At 37.2% G+C, this 18,686-nt stretch overlaps 1 protein-coding gene across 1 annotated transcript in view; it reads right to left on the bottom strand.

Annotated features, from left to right (window-relative positions):
• ADGB (androglobin) overlaps positions 1–18,686 on the bottom strand; it is a 225,895-nt gene that overhangs the window by 175,712 nt on the left and 31,497 nt on the right. The window contains exons 8-12 of the mRNA XM_062187283.1: positions 16,871–16,963; positions 12,117–12,188; positions 11,510–11,719; positions 4,794–4,933; positions 2,226–2,312 (exon numbers count right to left, since the gene is read on the bottom strand). Of these exons, the coding sequence (XP_062043267.1) occupies positions 2,226–2,312; positions 4,794–4,933; positions 11,510–11,719; positions 12,117–12,188; positions 16,871–16,963 (602 nt within the window). The remainder of the gene's footprint in view (positions 1–2,225; positions 2,313–4,793; positions 4,934–11,509; positions 11,720–12,116; positions 12,189–16,870; positions 16,964–18,686) is intronic.

Genomic DNA, 18,686 nt, shown 5'->3' with positions numbered 1-18,686 from the left:
GTTCTCTCTTTTTTTTACTGTTCTCTGACTTTTGATGATTTCACATCTCTGATATTGCTTCTGACTACTGCACAAGGAAAATTAATGTGCAATTATAAACATTCCATCAACTCTAATGATAAAAATGTAGTGAAGTTCATACTTTAAAAAAAATCCTATTATCTCTCTGACTTTCTCACTAACATGCCTAAACTATACAGGCAGTCTCTTAGATATCAGAAAAGGGTGTCATCTTGCCTTTTCCGTAAGATACAAAGGCAAGATCCTTTCACCTGTAGATAAGTTGTCCTCTGAGAAGGGTAACTATCCTTCAATATTTTCCCTGCAAATATATCTATTTTAACCAAGCAGCAGCTAATATACATTGCCGAAAATACGGGTTTGATGGTGGATTCGAAATTACTAGGGTTTCTCTTCAATCTCCTATAATATCTACCTACCGCGGCAAACTGTAACTTCCCGCTATTACTCAAAGATTGGAGATGATCCAAGCTTGTAACTTTACTTGAGATTTGATCCATCTTGTAAAAAGCAGAATCTGAATGGATGATACATTCAGATCTATTACCATATTATTTAATATGTACCTTAACCTAACTGGTGTACAACAATAAATGGTAATAAGATCAAACTTTTGGCTGGCGCCGCGGCTCACTAGGCTAATCCTCCACCTACGGCGCTGGCACCCCGGGTTCTAGTCCCGGTCGGGGCGCCGGATTCTGTTCCGGTTGCTCCTCTTCCAGTCCAGCTCTCTGCTGTGGCCAGGAGGGTAGTGGAGGATGGCCCAGGTCCTTGGGCCCTGCACCCGCATGGGAGACCAGGAGGAAGCACCTGGCTCCTGGCTTCGGACCAGCGCAGTGTGCTGGCCGCAACGTGCCGTCCGTAGCAGCCACTTGTGGGTGAACCAATGGAAAAAGGAAGACCTTTCTCTCCGTCTCTCTCACTGTCTAACTCTGCCTGTCAAAAAAAAAAAAAAAAAAAAAAAAAGAGCAAATTCTGTCCACAACCTTCATGTATTAAAAAAAAAAAAAATTGTAAAATTTTATGTATGCTCTCCATTGAATTGTATCTCTTTTTTTTTCATTGCCTAGCAAGAACTATTTCTGGACAAAGATAAATCATATGTCTAGAATCAGACCAGTAAGACTTAAATTTGCACAGCTTTTGGGGGATTTGAGCCTCTTTGAACATCAGTTTCCTCATTTAAAATGATTAGATCTGAATGATGGAGGTATATGGATGCTTAAACAAGTTATCCCTTTCAGGACTGTGGTTTTAGTTAGAATATATTAAATAAATAAATAACTAGTTAGAATATATTAAATATATTAAAATACCCAGTGCATAATAGGTGTCTTATTAGGATTAGTTATTTCCTAACATGGGTGGCTACTTAAAAGCTGCTTTTTGTTTTTTCTGTATTAAAATAAGTATAATAGTTGTATAATTCTTAAGGGAAACCTGTAAATATCATAATAAATATTAACACTGTTTTCATATTTGTGAAATAGATAATTAAGTATTAAATTCCTAGTATATGAAGGATTGTTTAATGGAAAGCAATAAGGAAGAAAGAGATACAGGGAAGCCATCTACCCTCTCTTTTTCCCAAAAGCAGGACATACATTTACAAAAAACCAAAGTGCTTCTGCCTACTCCCCCCTTGCCAGTGAGAACAAAGGTGCACTATGTCAGAGGACTTTGGACCATTATCTGCCCCACGGTGGTGCTAGAGGAGTCTACATTAACACACTTTAAGAGCTAGACTTTTCTGACCTTGATTTCCCTTCCCACAAGTTGCTACCTGTACAGATACAAACTCCTTTTCCAGTTGTCTTGTTACATCTCTAAAAATTCACCATACTTCCTTGAAATTGCTGTATAGAATTTAGATGCCATTTCTCTCAGAGCTATTCATTCTCTGGATATTTCCCATGTAAAATATACATGATAATCAACTTCTGTTTGTTTTTCTCTCTTTAATCTACCTTTGTTATAGGGGTCAGTTCCAGCCAAAAACCTATGGGAATTGTTCTTCCCCAGGCATAAGGAAACAGAATTTATCCTAAAATCCTCAAGGAAGTTACCTCATTCCATAAAATGTTGTTCTCCCAAACTGTAAAACATGAACTTTCTTGACATTTTCTTCAAGACTAAGAATTGTTTTAAAGAACTCTTGGGAAGAAAGAAAAAATAGATATAAGCAACTTAATGATCAAACCTACTGAACAGAAATGACTTCTGGCAACCACCCTGTGAGCGCATGAAAAACTGTGAATTCTCCCAGTTCTCTCCTCTCAGCTACATGGATACTAAAAAAAGAAAATACATAAGGATACCATTACCAACATTTAAAAACACAGAGATACATATAAGGAATGTGAATTACAAATAAATAGTAGTATAATAGTAAATGTCAAGGTCACACTTATCTATCTCATAGAATAAGAAAATAGCATCTCAATGACCATAAAATTTTGTTGTTAAAACAGTTGAATAGCTTTGCTTATAAAATTTCATGCATGTTTAAAAGACAAGCTTATAAGCTTTACTTGAAAAAGCTCTGAAGTTAATATTAATGTAATATACATAAAACATTTTATTATGTTATAAAGCATGTAAATAGTACATAGCCTATTTTATATATTCAATACATGGTGATCTGTTTTTTTAAAACAAAAATATCTTTTGTCTTTCCAATTTTAGTAATGATTTTAAGATGCTTATAGTGCTGTGTAGTTTCATCCATGGCAGGTCAAGATGGGCATCAGAAATTCTTACTGAAATTCTTAGATAATTGCTTAGAAACTAGAAACATTTATTCTATCCAGTACAATACAGTTGCCTTGCCATCTAAGTATCATGCCAAATGAGGTCGTGATTAATCAAATCACTGTTATTCTCATTTTGTGCTTTTATTGGCTTTTTTTCTGAAGTGGTTAGTATATTTACAGTTATATGCAGAAATGCCATATCTCTTCTTACCTTGGAGATACAGCTTCAGTTCACCTTGTATCAATAGTGGTGCTGACGATACTGACCAGTACACATGTTTTTCACTTCAGCAAAGGAGAGTATTCTCTTAGCCACATATACTATTGTTTATAAATGGCATTGGTTTGTTGCTTTTGGATTATGTACTTCTACATACCACAAAAATAAATATCTATTGGGATAGTTTGTGATCTAAGCTAAAGTGCTCTTTGTGTAATAACATTTATGAAGTGATCTTGCAAACACATAGATATATAGCCCTTACTTTCTGTATCTTATACTGATATCAAAATAACTACTATGCATTAACATTTCAAATACAGAAAACTAAACCTTGCATGAAAATAATCAGTCTATCTTATAAAATCTGAGAAGAATCTATAGAAAATATGAACTATACCATAGAAGACAGATTTCCGCTAGAAATATTACACTTAGCAATGTCCTTTTTTTCTAAGCTGAATTTTTTTTTTCAAAATAACAATAAATCTATGACTCATGTTACAATTCTATTGAACTTCAGCTTTCAGAAAGAGAAAATTTCCCCTCTAATTCTCTGGGTCATGTAGCGGTGTTTCACTGGTATTGTGGCTCTAACTCTCAGAATGGAAATTAGGTCCAAGAATTAGAAGCATTTTTGACCCCAAATACACAGTTACCATCAAGATGATTACTTAGTCGTATTCAGCTACCTGGAAAGGTCTGGGTTGAATGTTTATAAAAGTTATTAACAGTATAATCTGAAAGCCAAGTGAAACAAATTTTCCATAGAAAAGTCAGCACTAATAAGAGAAAAGAAAGATGAGGAAGATGGCAGTAGGCGTGGCTGTTTTTGTTTTGTAGCCTTGCGAGAAAAAAAGGAGCTGAGCCAAAAGAAAACCCACACAAAGCAGATCTGGCTTCTGCCTTACATTGCTCTGCTTCTAGCAGAGGAGAGAGGGGGCTGAGCTTTCAGCCAAATGGCCGACATCATCTCTTACAGCGTGGGGGTGTGTTCTGTTGAAGGCTGAGTTGTTATGACACACTGCAGGGGAGTATGAGTTCCAAGCCTGTGCAGTGTATTGGAGAATTCTCCCACTGAGCAATGATAGAGAGTTACCTGCATTTTCAACTCAAATCATTCTGCATATTTTGCGTATTTGTGTGGTAAACTACACTGCTAGGAGCAGAATACCTTTACTATCTATCTTTGGAAGCAGAATCTCAGAGAACATAACATAGAAAACATGTCTCACATATGTTGGGTATACAAGTCATGTAGGAATAGAAGACAGAAGTAGGATTTGCAAGAATATTGAAGGATATATATTTACAGTTTCATCATGAATGTATCAAAAGTGAATAGTTACTGAAAGCATGAAAAGTACATGGACATCATTCAGCAGAGTTTAGATTTTTAAGGGTACAGAGTTATTGCTTCATATATGGATCCTAAAACTTTAATTGGATCTTAGTCTAGGTTATTCAGCATTTTGTTGAACCAATATTTTCCTCTTCAAAACAATGTCTTTCTATTATTAAACTGAAACATTATTTCTTATGATTCACTTTTCATTCACAATAAGTCAGCCTTAAGAGCAGAAAAATTGGTGAGTACACTTTTCTTGGGGAAATATTGCCTTCTTGTTGACTAACCTATTATTTCATCAGTGACTTTGTCACATTTACATTAGAACGTTTACGTTGTTTTAAACAACCCTTATTATTTTATCTTTAAATACAGCTATATGATATGGATATATAACAGTTGTTTGCCCTTCTGGCTTTTATATAAGTAAGACATAATTTTCACTACTTACTCAACATTTGCAAGCTTAATAAGAGCTTTAGACAAAAGCATTGGCCAGAGTTCAAATTCATAGGTTGTAGCTGGAAGCAATAGATTGTTATCTTCATCAAAAGGCAGAAAATCATCAATAGTTATCTTCCTCCAGCAACCCTAAAGTTAAGAATGATTGAATGGTATTTTGTCTAATGTAATTATAACATTATATATATATTATATCTACATTGATACCATCCTTATCAGAACTTGTAGCACATTCATAGGTGTCCCATTCTACACAATGCAGTAAATTAAAATGTTTCAAATGGAAGCATCAAAGCATTATACAATCAGGGATAAGCTTGACCATAATTAGATAACTCTATATAGTCATAATACAAATTCTGCAAATATAACTAAGAATTAACATATATTCTAATATGTGTTCACCTACATTATACTTCCACTTCCCTTGTTACTGTTATTCCCAAATAAATATCTAATTTTTACCATGAATTGAATTAATCTTATTTAATAAAATCATTATATGTTTACTTGTATGCATATTATTTTATAATTCAAAGCATAAAATAAATTATTGCATTTATGAATGTGAATTCAAATAAAACATTTTCCTCCTTTAGCTATACTTGCTAAGCATCATTATAAATTCAATCGTTTGTTAATAAATACTTTCAGCAAAAGTATCAAGCATTGTGAGCCTCAAGATCTGCATAACACACAGCCTATACCACTGACTTAACAGTGTAGTGGGGAGTTGCACATATTCAAACAATATGAAAAACAGTATCCTCAAAGTACTCTCAAACCAGAAAGGAAAGCGGGACTATTTCCCTAGTGGGGAGACTCACAAGAAGGTAACATTTGACTTGCAGATTCAAGGAACAGCAAACTTTTCCCAGATAAACAGGAGCAATAAGATAAAAACTGGTTTCTTTACATGAAACTTACAGCTCTTAACTTTATAGTATTTTACATAGTGGTCTTAGGTCCTCTTTTTTCTTCCTTAATTGATGATGGAAAGCAGGATAGGCTTAAAGGCATAGCTTGCCAGCACCCCTCACCACCACTTCTAATTTCAAATGACATGACCAAGAATTCACAGAGAAATAAGGCCTCTCTGGAAGGACAATGACTGGCTGACTCTACGAATCTGAGACATCTGGAAAAGGCAAATCTCCAGAGAGAGAGAGGTTACCACAGGCTTGGGGGAGAGAAGAATGGGGTAATTGTTTAATGAGTACAGAAGAGGACATGCCTTGCCCTGGTGGTGTCGTTGGCAGGGACTCTTATTTCTGCTCTCTTCCCTTGCAGTAATAAAGTAGAAGCTGACAGAGCTCTATCAAGGGAATCACAAATAAGAGCAACAAATAATAGCACAGCAGAGCCATTCAATGTTAATTTGGCATTTGAATCACAGCCCGCAAAACTGAGCCAGGAATCTGGTCTAAAGAGCATGACCACCTGCTAGAATAGAAAATTAATTAGAGTCCTGAAACTTAACATTAGGGACTGATGTTTGGCTCAGAGATAAAGGCGCTGCTTGTGAAGCCTGCATCTAGATGGAAGAAGCTGAGTTTAAGTCCTGGCTCCACTTCTGATTCCAGCTTCCTGCAAATACATACCATGGAGAGCAGCAGGGGATGTCCCAAGTTTTTGGGTCCCTGCCACCCACATGGGAAACTTGGATTAAGTTCTGGGCCCCTCCGTTAGGCTTGGCCCAATCCCAGCTGCCGTGCATGTTTGGGGATTGAATCTGTTGATAAAAGATTACATTTTGTCTCTCTGCCGTACAAATAGAATGAAAAAATTAGTGAATATTCAAAAATAAAACACAGGGGCCAGCACTGTGGCATAGCAGGTAAAGCCACCGCTTGCAGTGCTGGCATCCCATATGGGCATCGGTTCAGGTCCCAGCTGCTCCACTTCCAATCCAGCTCTCTGCTAAAGCCTGGGAAAGCACTGGAGGATGGCCTAAGTCCTTGGGCCCCTGCACCCGCGTGGGAGACCCAGAAGAAGTGCTTGGCTCTTGGCTTCAGATCTGTGCAGCTCTGGCCGTTCCAGCCCTCTGGAGAGTGAACCAGTGGATGAAAGACCTCTATCTCTCCATCCCCTTTCTCTCTCTGCCTCTGCCTCTCTGTAAATCTGCCTTTCAAATAAACAAATAAATTTTTAATACATAAATAAATAAAAATAAAGCATAACACGCACTAAAAATGTCCTATACACTATCTAAAACCCAAAGTAACTTCAGGTTCAATGAGAAAATACAAGAAAAAAAAAAACTAAACACCAAACTAACAGAGGGATTGAAATTAGTAACCACGAAATTTAAAACAAAGGTCATAAAAATGCACCAAACAATGATGAACATTTATGAAACAAATCACACAACACAAAAAATCTGGATAAAGACAAAGAAAAGATAAAAGAGGATGATTACAAATTTTGCACTTAAAATAAAAAAATTCTAACTTAATTTAAAAAAACAATAGCAGAATGCAAATGACACAGAAATTAATGAACTAGAAGTCAGATCAATAGAAAGCCTGATCAAGAGAGAACATAGATTAATAAATGATATAAGACTCAGGGACCTAGTGATCACATGGAGACATCAACCTACAAATTCAAGGAACTCAGAATAAACAAAATGGGATAAACACCCCAAAATCCACAGCCAGAGTAAACAAATTCAAACTCCTGAAAATTCAAGACAAAAGAAAATAAGCAGCAAAAAACAAAACAAAAACAAAAACAAAAAAGAAAGAAAGGAAGAAAGAAAGGGAAATGAAAACAGACATTTGCCTATAGAGGAAGAGCCCAGTTCTTGTTTTCCAAAAGTCCACAGAAGTCTAGAGGAAGAAGCACACCAGAATTCTGCAAAAGTGAAAATATCCTTTGGGAAAGAGGGCGACATGTAAACCCTCTTAGTCGAGGAAAGATATTTGCTATCAGGAAATTGGCTCAAAAAGAATGCTGAAAGATAACTCCTTAGAAAAATTCAAATGAAAAGAAACAGCAGGGATGGAGAAAGAGAAAAGAAAAAAGTAACTATGTCACTCCATATGATGGTGTATTCTTCTCTGGAGCTTTTAATGATGTATTTGAATTCAAAAGCAAAATTTATGAAGAGGCTTTCACCATCTACACAGGAAATCTTTTTGAAAAACTGTATCATAAAGGCATGTGTGTAAACATGACTAAGTGTTGGTGAAGTTTTATATTCCAATTTACGTGATGAAGTCTTAATATTAGTGAACTATGACAAGTTATACATTGTATTTTAATCCCTAGCATGATCACTAGAAAAAAATACACAAAGAGAGCTACTAAAAATCAGCACAGATATATCAACAATGAACCCAAAGGAACGCTCAAGAAATGTGCAAGAGGACAGGAAAAGAGATAAATAATATAGTAAACATAAATTGGAACAAAAAGGAAGAAAGATAACAAAGAAAAAGCAAATAATAAAATGACAGCAAATCCCAATTATATCAAATGAAAACTGCCTATCAGCCTATTCACACAAAATACAAAAAAAAAAAAAAAAAAAGGTAGAAATTTCCTCCGCAAACCCGGAAAATAAAACGATTTCCAACAGAAAGAAAACCAAGCAACCACCTATCACATGCCTATCAAAATAATTCATGTGGAATTATTTGTGTCTCAGCACTCATCAGCTTGACAGTACTGCACATATAAATAAGACACTCCCCAGATGAGACCAGTGGGGACCAGATTCCCCTTGCTCTCCCCTACAGGGCTGAGTAGTAACCCAAGGAAACTGGCTCAGTGATAGAATCAGATTGAGATTTCCAAAGTGGACTAAATGCTTTGTAAACCTTTTTCCTACATTAAGTAGGTATAGGCTTGGGAAGAATCAGTGGAATTAAGGAGAAATAAATGATGTTTTCTTTACAAAATGGAACATAGTGTTAATAAATGCTTACTCCTATGATGAAGAGAATTTGAAAAGGCATAAGAGAGAAACAGAGAACAAGACATAAATAGGGTTGGTGTAACATTTTAAAATAACAGTTTTGGACTCCTTCTCATTGCAATTTGAGGCAAATGCATGAGGATTTGGGACAAGATTCAGGCATTTGACTTCTTCACTTCTTTCTATAAACCTTCAACACTGTCCACCAAGTTTGCGACTTTCTTAATGCCACATCCCCCTGGTCACTCCTCTGCATACATTGAGAACTCTGAAGTCTAGTCTGTAAGTTATGCTTCCAAACTGATAATTAAGGAATGTGAAAGAAATTCAAGAAACTACTTTCTGGGGCCAGCTTTGTGGCGTTGCGGTCAAGTTGCAACCTATGATGCTGGCATCCCATTTAGGTACCATTTTGATCTAGGCTGCTCCACTTTGCCTTCAGCTCCTGCCTGTTGCAGTCATTTGGGGAGTGAGCCAGTAGATGGAAGATCTCTCTTTCTCTCTGTGTCTATAACTCTACCTTTCAAATAATAATAAAAAAAAGTGATAAAACATGAAGTAACTTTCTTCTCTAACAAAGTTCCAAGGTCTGTTGTCTTTTTGTGAATATTTATTTATCTGAAAGGCAGAGAAAGAGAGAAGAATCAGAAATCTCTCCCAGATGACCACAACAGCCATGACAGGGCCATGCAGAAGCCAGGAACGGAGAATTCAATCTCACATATGAGTGACAACTTCTTTTTGTTTTTGTTTTTGTTTTGTTTTTAAGATTTCATTTATTTATTTACTTGAAAATAGAGTTACAGACAGTGAGAGGGAGAGACAGAGAGAAAGGTCTTCCTTCCAGTGGTTCACTCCCCAAATGGCTACAACAGTTGAAACTGTGCCAATCCAAAGCCAAGAGCCAGGTGCTTCTTCCTGGTCTCACATGTGGGGGCAGGGGCCCAAGCACTATGGGATTAACCTACTGCCGTAAGGTGCCAGCCCCTTAGTGACAACTTCTTGACTGTCAACTGGAGCTGTCAACTTCTGACTCCCAGAATGCACATTAGCAGGAAGCTATAATTGGGACTTGAACCGAGGCACTCTGATACAGGATGTATTTGTACCAAGAGGTGTCTTAACTGCTACCAAACACTTGCTCCTTTGCTGTGAGTGTTTAAAAACAAAAGTCCTATTTTGGGTATCACAGACTGTATTATCTTCTTTAAATTTATCTTTCTTCTGAAATCACTCTAATGACTTATAATTACTGGCTCCTTAATATTACTCATCCCAGGAAGACAGAAGGTTCAGATCCATTATGGATAAAATTGTGATGTTAGGAATATTCAGGGGAATTATTAACTTTACTTACTTCCTCACTCCTTTAAATGTCCAAGAGCATTCTTTCCCAGTCAGTTCAGGGAAAAATCCAGAGGTGTTTGCCATAATCCAACATTGCTAAATGTTGAGTCTACTCTGCCATATTAATAGCGGGATTGGGATTTCCTATTTGTATGTCATACTCTGCCGTTCACTTCATTTTAAGCAGAGGCAAACTCTGTGTCAAAGTAGGATTTATTAGCAGGACAATAAATCTCAATTTAAGACAAAGACCTGATGGGCTCAGCCCCTCTACAGGAGCACAGTCTGGGACAGGAGAGAGCCTTGCTCAAGCTTCTATTTTGCTAATGAGACCCTGATCCACATCACTGAGCGAGCCCTGTGCAAACTTGCTGTGAGGAGAGTGGCCATGACAGGCCAGCACCTACAGAGTGGCTGCATTCATCTGCTCTCTGATGCTATGTCAGAATACCTGAGCCTGGGTAAGTTCTAAAGGGGAGGAGTTTGTTTTAAATTCTTGGCTATGGAAGCTGGCAAGTACAAGATCAGGTGGCTCCATCTGGTAGGGCCTGGCACTGCATTATAACATGGCAGAAGGTAGAAGGGAAAATGGGCATGTACCAAATGGCCAAAACGAGGAGCAGCCTCACTTTCAAGAGCCTTTTTTTAAAATTAATGTTTGTTTATCTTTATTTTTATCTACTTGAAAGTCAGGAGAAGAGGGAGGAGAGAGAGAGGGAAGGTGGAAGAGAGGGAGGGGGCAACAGAGAGAGAGAGACAGAGAGAGAGAGAGATCTTCCATATACTGGTTCACCCCAAATGCCCTAGAACTTCACCCAGTTCTCCCACATGGGAGGCAGGGACCCAAACTCTTGGGCCAGTATCAGCTGCCTCCCAAGCACATTGCCAGAAATCTGGATCTGATGTGGAGTAGCCAGAATTCAAACTCGCACTCCAATATGGGTTGCAGGTATTGCAAGTGGCAGCTTACTTACTTACTTATGATATCTACTCCATGTAACAACCCACTCTTGAGAATACTAACCCAGGCCTGCAAGAGTAGGAACTCACACCAGAAAGGCTTTAATCCCTCTTAAGAATCTGAAACCTCAAAAAGGCCTCACCTCCCAACACTCCCACAATGGCAATTAGATTTCAACATGCGTTGGGATGGGGGGGGGGGGCAAGTCTTATTTAAACCATAGCACTGGCCATGCTATGAGAAATCACATTTGAAAAATCACATGGGATGGCTGTCACAGTAGGAGTAACTCTGGTTCTTTTTCATCATAAATCACATGCAGGAGAGCTCTCCCCAGTAGCTACACAACTGATATAATGATATCCTGTATAAACTTCATTGCCTTATATTAGTTTAGGGAACTGCATGTGAGACAAATATACTTTCATATGAAAGACACATGAATTGTCGTGCACATGAACTTGAGCGTACTTACCATCCAGTGAAGTTTCACAACATACTTTCCATAGCTATTAAACAAGGGAATATGGCCCTTCACCGCCTTGCACAGAGAGTATATGTGTTCCCAGGGCTTCCAGAGGAGAAGAGGAGGTTCTCCTGTGTTCCCTTTAAAATAATTGTTCAAAATCCCTCCATTGAAAATCTTCCACACTGCATAGATCTCACTGATAATCCATCTCATCAGCTAGAAACAAAAACCAACAGTGTTAGGTCACTATTTTTCAGTTGTAGATACTGTAACACAGGGGGAGATACTGTAAAAAAAAAAAATCTAATCCCAAGAGTAATATTCAGTGGAAAGTGTAATGTATTCTAGATTCCAATTTCTATTCTACAGAATGAAATCATAGGTCTTGCTTCCTTTCTTCAAGAAATACAGTCACAATAAAGATTAAAATGTCTAATATTAATGCCTCAAATATAAATAGGTTTTAATTAGCAACTATAACTCACACCAGTTAGGAAAAAAATTCTTAAAGTATGACGGTGAGCAAGGGTGAAGTGAAACTGGCTTTCCGGGAATTGCTTAGGCACATCTGCGAGGCATTCAGCAGTGACTTAGTTCACAGTTCCTTACGTACCTCACTGCGGAGTAAATGTTCATTCGCTGAAAACAAATCAAACATGGCTTCATTTTTTACAACAACTGGAGTCTGAAATTAAAAAAAAAAAAGATGGTTATTACTCCATGAGAAAAATAAAAGGAAACATGACTTAATGAAATATAGTTCCATGTGTTGGAAATAGACCAAACTTCATTTTTCACAATCAGAAGAATGAGAATAAATTTTTAAAAAGCACATTGTTCCTTAAGATAATCCTTAGAGCTGTAAATGAATTTAATATAATACCATTCAAATAAAGTTTTTAAATACAAAAACAATATTATATATACATATATATAAAATGCAGATAAATTTAGCATGCACATGGATAAAACCTGAGCTTAAAAAGTGATTTGAAATGTAAATTAGCCACACAAGTTAGCTGCAAGAAAGATATCTACACCTTGGTTGAAAAATATTAGTTATGACAGCTTTTAAAAATCTTATACAACTTAAAATTCTGTTACTAAAAATACTGTTTTAAAGTTAATTTGTTGATAATTATTTAAATGATCTAAATGGTAGAATAAATATAGTAGGAAAAATATGACATACATATTTAATGAACTATAATTCATATCGTCTATATATTTGACTTAACAAATGAACATGCAAGTGAGTTTGATAAGACAATCAGATTTTTATAGAAGATAATTCTCAATTATGTATACAAATAGAACCATGAAAGTTCAATAAAATATTTTATATTTGAGAAAAATTTTCTTAAAACTACCTTGAAGACCTGAGTTTATTGTTCTCGTAAAAAAATATAAAAGTAGGTTATTCTGGTAAAACTAACTATGATAGAATGTTTCTAAAATGCCTGAAACATTTTATAAGTACCAATTGGGAAGTAAAATTGACCATAGTTTAGATTTTTGATGCCTAATATTTGAAGCATTAGCCTGGTCACCTGCTAACAGAAAGAAAGAAATGAGTTTGTAGTAGACTAAAAGTCCTAAGGCAGATGTCTCTAGGATGGCATTTTTTTTTAATTTTTTTTATTTTTTTTTTATTTTTTATTATTTTTTTTTTGACAGGCAGAGTGGACAGTAGAGGGAGACAGAGAGAAAGGTCTTCCTTTTTGCAGTTGGTTCACCCTCCAATGGCCGCCGCGGTAGGCGCGCTGCGGCCGGCGCACCACGCTGTTCCGATGGCAGGAGCCAGGTGCTTATCCTGGTCTCCCATGGGGTGCAGGGCCCAAGAACTTGGGCCATCCTCCACTGCACTCCCTGGCCACAGCAGAGAGCTGGCCTGGAAGAGGGGTAACCGGGACTGAATCGGTGCCCCGACCGGGACTAGAACCCGGTGTGCTGGCGCCGCAAGGCGGAGGATTAGCCTGTTAAGCCATGGCGCCGGCCCAGCATTTTTTTTTTTTTTATTTGACAGATAGAGTTAGACAGTGAGAGACAGAGAGAAAGGTCTTCCTTCTGTTGGTTCACCTCCTAAATGGCCGCTTCGACCAGAACTATGCTGATCTGAAGCCAGGAGCCAGGTGCTTCCTCCTGGTCTCCCATGCGGGTGCAGGGCCCAAGCACTCAGGCCATGCTTCACTGCCTTCCTGGGCCATAGCAGAGAGCTGGCCTGGAAGAGGAGCAACCGGAACTAGAACCGGTGCCCATATGGGATGCCAGTGCCCCAGGCAGAGGATTAACCAAGTGAGCCACACCACCAGCCCCTATGATGGCATTTAAGTATCTATATTTCACATATTTGTGTCTAGGGCAGAATAAATCCACAAATATTGTACAGTTGTTAAATACAATCAATGCTGGCCGGCGCCGCGGCTCACTAGGCTAATCCTCCGCCTTGCGGCGCCAGCACACCGGGTTCTAGTCCTGGTTGGGGCACCAATCCTGTCCCGGTTGCCCCTCTTCCAGGCCAGCTCTCTGTTGTGGCCAGGGAGTGCAGTGGAGGATGGCCCAAGTGCTTGGGCCCTGCACCCCATGGGAGACCAGGAGAAGCACCTGGCTCCTGCCATCGGATCAGCGCGGTGCGCCGGCCATTGGAGGGTGAACCAACGGCAAAAGGAAGACCTTTCTCTCTGTCTCTCTCTCACTGTCCACTCTGCCTGTCAAAAAAATAAAAAAATTAAAAAAATTTAAAAAATCATTTTAAAAAAATACAAGCAATGCTTAAGGGTCTAGCCACTATGTCTAGTTCTCAGGAAAAAACAAAAAGCAAACAGATCTGATTGATCTCTGTGTGCTCAAAGCTTGTCAATCTACTTGGTTGGAATAGCCCATGTAGACTGTCATATATTAAATCCAGGATTTTAAGTTCTTTATCCTAGCTTCTTTCTGACTTAAACTATGGTCTTAGATTTTTGTTTTTCACTTAGAGTTCTGGGATATGTTCTAGCTTGACTGAGTTTCTGGAATTATGGACCACAATTATTTTTGACTCATGAAATTAAGTTCAGTGGGCTAGGACCATTGATTTCAGAGGTTACTAAAACTCTCATCTATCTACTCATCAATTAATCAATCAATCAATCAACCTAGTAAGAGGAGTAGTGAGAGAGATGAGATAGAACAGAGTAAATCCCTCATCAGAAGGTTATGGTTGAATTGTGAAGTTTTGTTTCAGCTTTATATATGTCTATATTTCATGAGTCTCAATGTAAAAGGTAGTTATCACTGTGGACCTCGGCATTAAAACATGAAAAACACTACTCTAGACTTCTCTATTTAGCCAGACTTTCAGTTCTGGCTGTTCTGGTCCATTGCCAACCTGATGAGTCAAGAGGAGTCAGTGATGGGGGCAGTGGAGAGGTGGAGGTAGATGGCAGCTTTGTGATAAATGTAGGTATGAGTGTAACCAACAGCAATGAGTAGATTTACTTTTAGTACAATTGTCTCCCTCAGAACTAAGATTACTAAAAATAAACAGAGATGGTTCATAAAATTTTCTACTGATTCAAATTTGCAGCACTCTTACCTTACGGAAATTGCATGAAATGCAAATTATGTACTTATATTGAGCAAGAATTATTATTATTAGTAATACAATATTATGTATATTACGTTAACATTACAGAATTTATATTCATCATATTACTGTTATCTCATACTGTAACTTAAAAGTATGGTTCATGAATATTTCATTTAAAATATCTTATAGTGAGCAGGTGTTTAGCCTAGCAGTTAAGACACTACTTAAGAAGCTTATATATTGCATCAAAGTGCCTAAGATTGATTCTTGGCTCTGAGTCATAACTCCAGCTTTCTTCTAATGCAGACCCTGGGTGCCTGTGCTTACAGCTCAAGTAACTGAATTCCTGCCACTTACATGGGAGACCTGGAGTGAGTTCCAGTTTCCTGAATTCATTCCAGCCACTGTGGGAATTTGAGAGAGTAAACCAGTGGATGGCAGTGCACACTCTCTCCTTCTCAAATAAAAGTTTAAAAATAATAAATGAGTAAATAAATGCAAAATGTCATATAAGTCAGCATTTCAGAAATATTCTGATGATCGGGGACATATCTTCCTGTTTTCTCATCTTAGTAAATCTTTTAGAAGTTATAAAACTTTCTCAACTAGTATGGTGGATAATTTTTTTTTTTAATTAGTGGCAGTGCTGATGAAGGTTAAAATCTTTAGGAATTAAATCACTTTGTTTAGAAACAATTTCAATATATTCCACGAATGTACAGAAGAATCAACCCTTTTACAACCATTTAACTAGTACTAAATACTTACAATTCAGCTTATTGCTTTTTCCTAAGAATTAAATGAAAATAGTAGGAGACTCTAAAAGGGACATGGGTATTAATGATATTAAATCCTTGGAAACATCAAATATACTCAAACTGTCCTAGTTGGTAAGAAGGTAGATAATTGAATAAAAAATTTCAATATATATAAACACTGTCCAAGTTTTTTGGATGATGTCCCAGTCAGTTGATTCATATAGGTACAATTTGGGGTCTAGGAATGAAAGTGACTTTTAGAAATTCCTTCAGGAATACCTGGAATAGAGAAATTAAGTGCAAATCTCTTGATCTGGAAAGTTATTCATAATAAACACCAGAGAAAGGAGACCTTCACACCAGCTAAGTTCATGCTAAGAAGCAGAAAGGAGCATGTCTGCTATTCAGATTAAGTAGTAACCTCATATAGCATGTCAAGCTATAATTCGACATTTTAAAGTGAAGAAAAAAATTCATAATGTCTTAGAAACCAGTGTGTGAAATTATTATGCTATGCTAATAAACATGTATTTCAGATTTAAATATCAAAAGCGATCACTTTTTCCTATTGAATACTGCAAGAAAAAATTACCCTAAATCGAGCCGGTGCCGTGGCTCACTAGGCTAATCCTCCGCCTTGCGGCGCCGGCACACCGGGTTCTAGTCCCGGTCGGGGCACCAATCCTGTCCCGGTTGCCCCCCTTCCAGGCCAGCTCTCTGCTGTGGCCAGGGAGTGCAGTGGAGGATGGCCCAAGTCCTTGGGCCCTGCACCCCATGGGAGACCAGGATAAGCACCTGGCTCCTGCCATTGGATCAGCGCGGTGCGCTGGCTGCAGCACGCCTACCGCGGCGGCCATTGGAGGGTGAACCAATGGCAAAAGGAAGACCTTTCTCTCTGTCTCTCTCTCACTGTCCACTCTGTCTGTCAAAAAAAAAAAAAAATTACCCTAAATCATTTCAAAAATGCAAATTTTTATCACTAGGATATTAAATCCCATAATTAGTAAGCATTTTTTTAAAAGTAACAATATTACTTACCCGACTAATAATTAAATCCTGTGGACGTTTCCAGGAATAAATTTTCATTGACGCTGGCAATTCAATTTTTCCCTCAGGGTCTTCAAAAAAATGCTATGGAAAAAATAAATTCAGCTTTTTATATGGTTTTATTAAAGGAAAAACAACCAAATTCTTTATAAATTTGTAAGTACATGGATTTGATCAATCTATAAGAATTTAAAGAGCACTTGTGTTTGTCCTCAGAGCTAATCTATAGAGTATTTGGAGAATATTGAATTTAACAGTGCTGTGTATAATTAACAGAACCTTGACTGTTGAGTAGCATTTAGATTGAAGAGAAAACATTCCAATAAAAAATGAATCCTTTGGAATATAAATTAGGTGTGGTGTGAATTTTTTTTGTTTTTATCTGAGTTGAGAAGATTACAAAACATTTACTTCATTTTCAACAATTAAAATTATAAATAGGATTATGTATAAATAAAACTTGAAGCTTTGTATTTCATTTATTAATTTTTAAAATTAATCTTAATCTTTAGATATAATTACTACAAAAACTCCTGAGCAGTTATATGAAATAATATATGGTTCCTGTGTTTCCATTTTCCAGTTTTTCCAATGGTAACACTTTGAAAACTATAGTGTTTCGAGTGAATTGCTGCATTATACCTTAAATATAACCCACATCCATAGCCACAACAAAGAATTATTTATAAATAAAGTAGAAAATTTTAAATAGGCAAATGAAACTAAATTATTTCAATGGAAAAAGTGAAAACTTGACATAGTCCCAATCTCAGGGACACTTCATGTTCATTGAGCAACTACGATCTTTACCTACATATTTTACCAGATGTCAAGTGAGTTCTAATTCTTATCCACAGTGAAATCTTCCAAAAATCAGGAAACAGCTCCTAAGTTCACTGACAACTCATTTTTTAAACCACCCTCTGTAAATGCATGATTCCCCCATTCCGTCCAAAACCTACAGCCTAATATGCTATAGCTTTTAATTTTGACTTTTCACAGTGACACTTTCTTCCAGTTTCCTATCGCTTATTCAAATGCAATTCACCAATGCTCACGACTAAGGCTTAGAAAGGTAAGGGCCCAGGAGAGTATAGCAGGCATGGAAAGCCAAGTTATCATGGAAAAAAAAAAAAAAAAGACCTAAATGAATGATCTCTGTGAGTGAGATCCCAGTGGAAAGAACGGGGCCATCAAAGAAGGAGGTACCCTTCTCCGAAGGGAGGAGAGAACTTCCACTTTGACTATGACCCTATTGGAATAAGATCAAACTCAGCGAACTCTAAAGGCTTCCATAGCCCTGGCAACTCATGACTAGAGCCTAGGGAGATTACTGACGCCATGAACAGGAGTGTCAAATTGTTAAGTCAGCAACAGGAGTCACTGTGTACTTACACCCCATGTGGGATCTGTCCCTAATGTGTCGTCTAAAGCGAAGTGATGCTATAACTAGTACTGAAACAGTATTTTTATACTTTGTGTTTCTGTGTGGGCACAAACTGATGAGGTCTTTACTAATTATATACTGAATTGATCTTCTGTATATAAAGAGAATTGGAAATGAAAAAAAAACAACCTGGTGTTAAATTGGAAATGGCATAGAAAATTAATTAATTTGAAAAAAAATTATGTAGGATCTCTGTCTTTAATGTGCTGTACATTGTTATTTAATGCTATAATTAGTAATCCAATGGTAGTTTTTTCACTTTATGTTGCTATATGGGCAAAATGTTGAAATCTTTACCTAATATATACTAAACTGATCTTCTGTATATAAAGAGAATTGAAAATGAATCTTTACATGAAT

The sequence above is a fragment of the Lepus europaeus genome, chromosome 3 (genome assembly GCF_033115175.1).
Source record: "Lepus europaeus isolate LE1 chromosome 3, mLepTim1.pri, whole genome shotgun sequence".
In the NCBI taxonomy this organism is placed as follows: Eukaryota; Metazoa; Chordata; class Mammalia; order Lagomorpha; family Leporidae; genus Lepus; species Lepus europaeus.
Note: the sequence above shows the minus strand (reverse complement) of the source record. Positions and strands in the feature narration are given on the sequence as shown.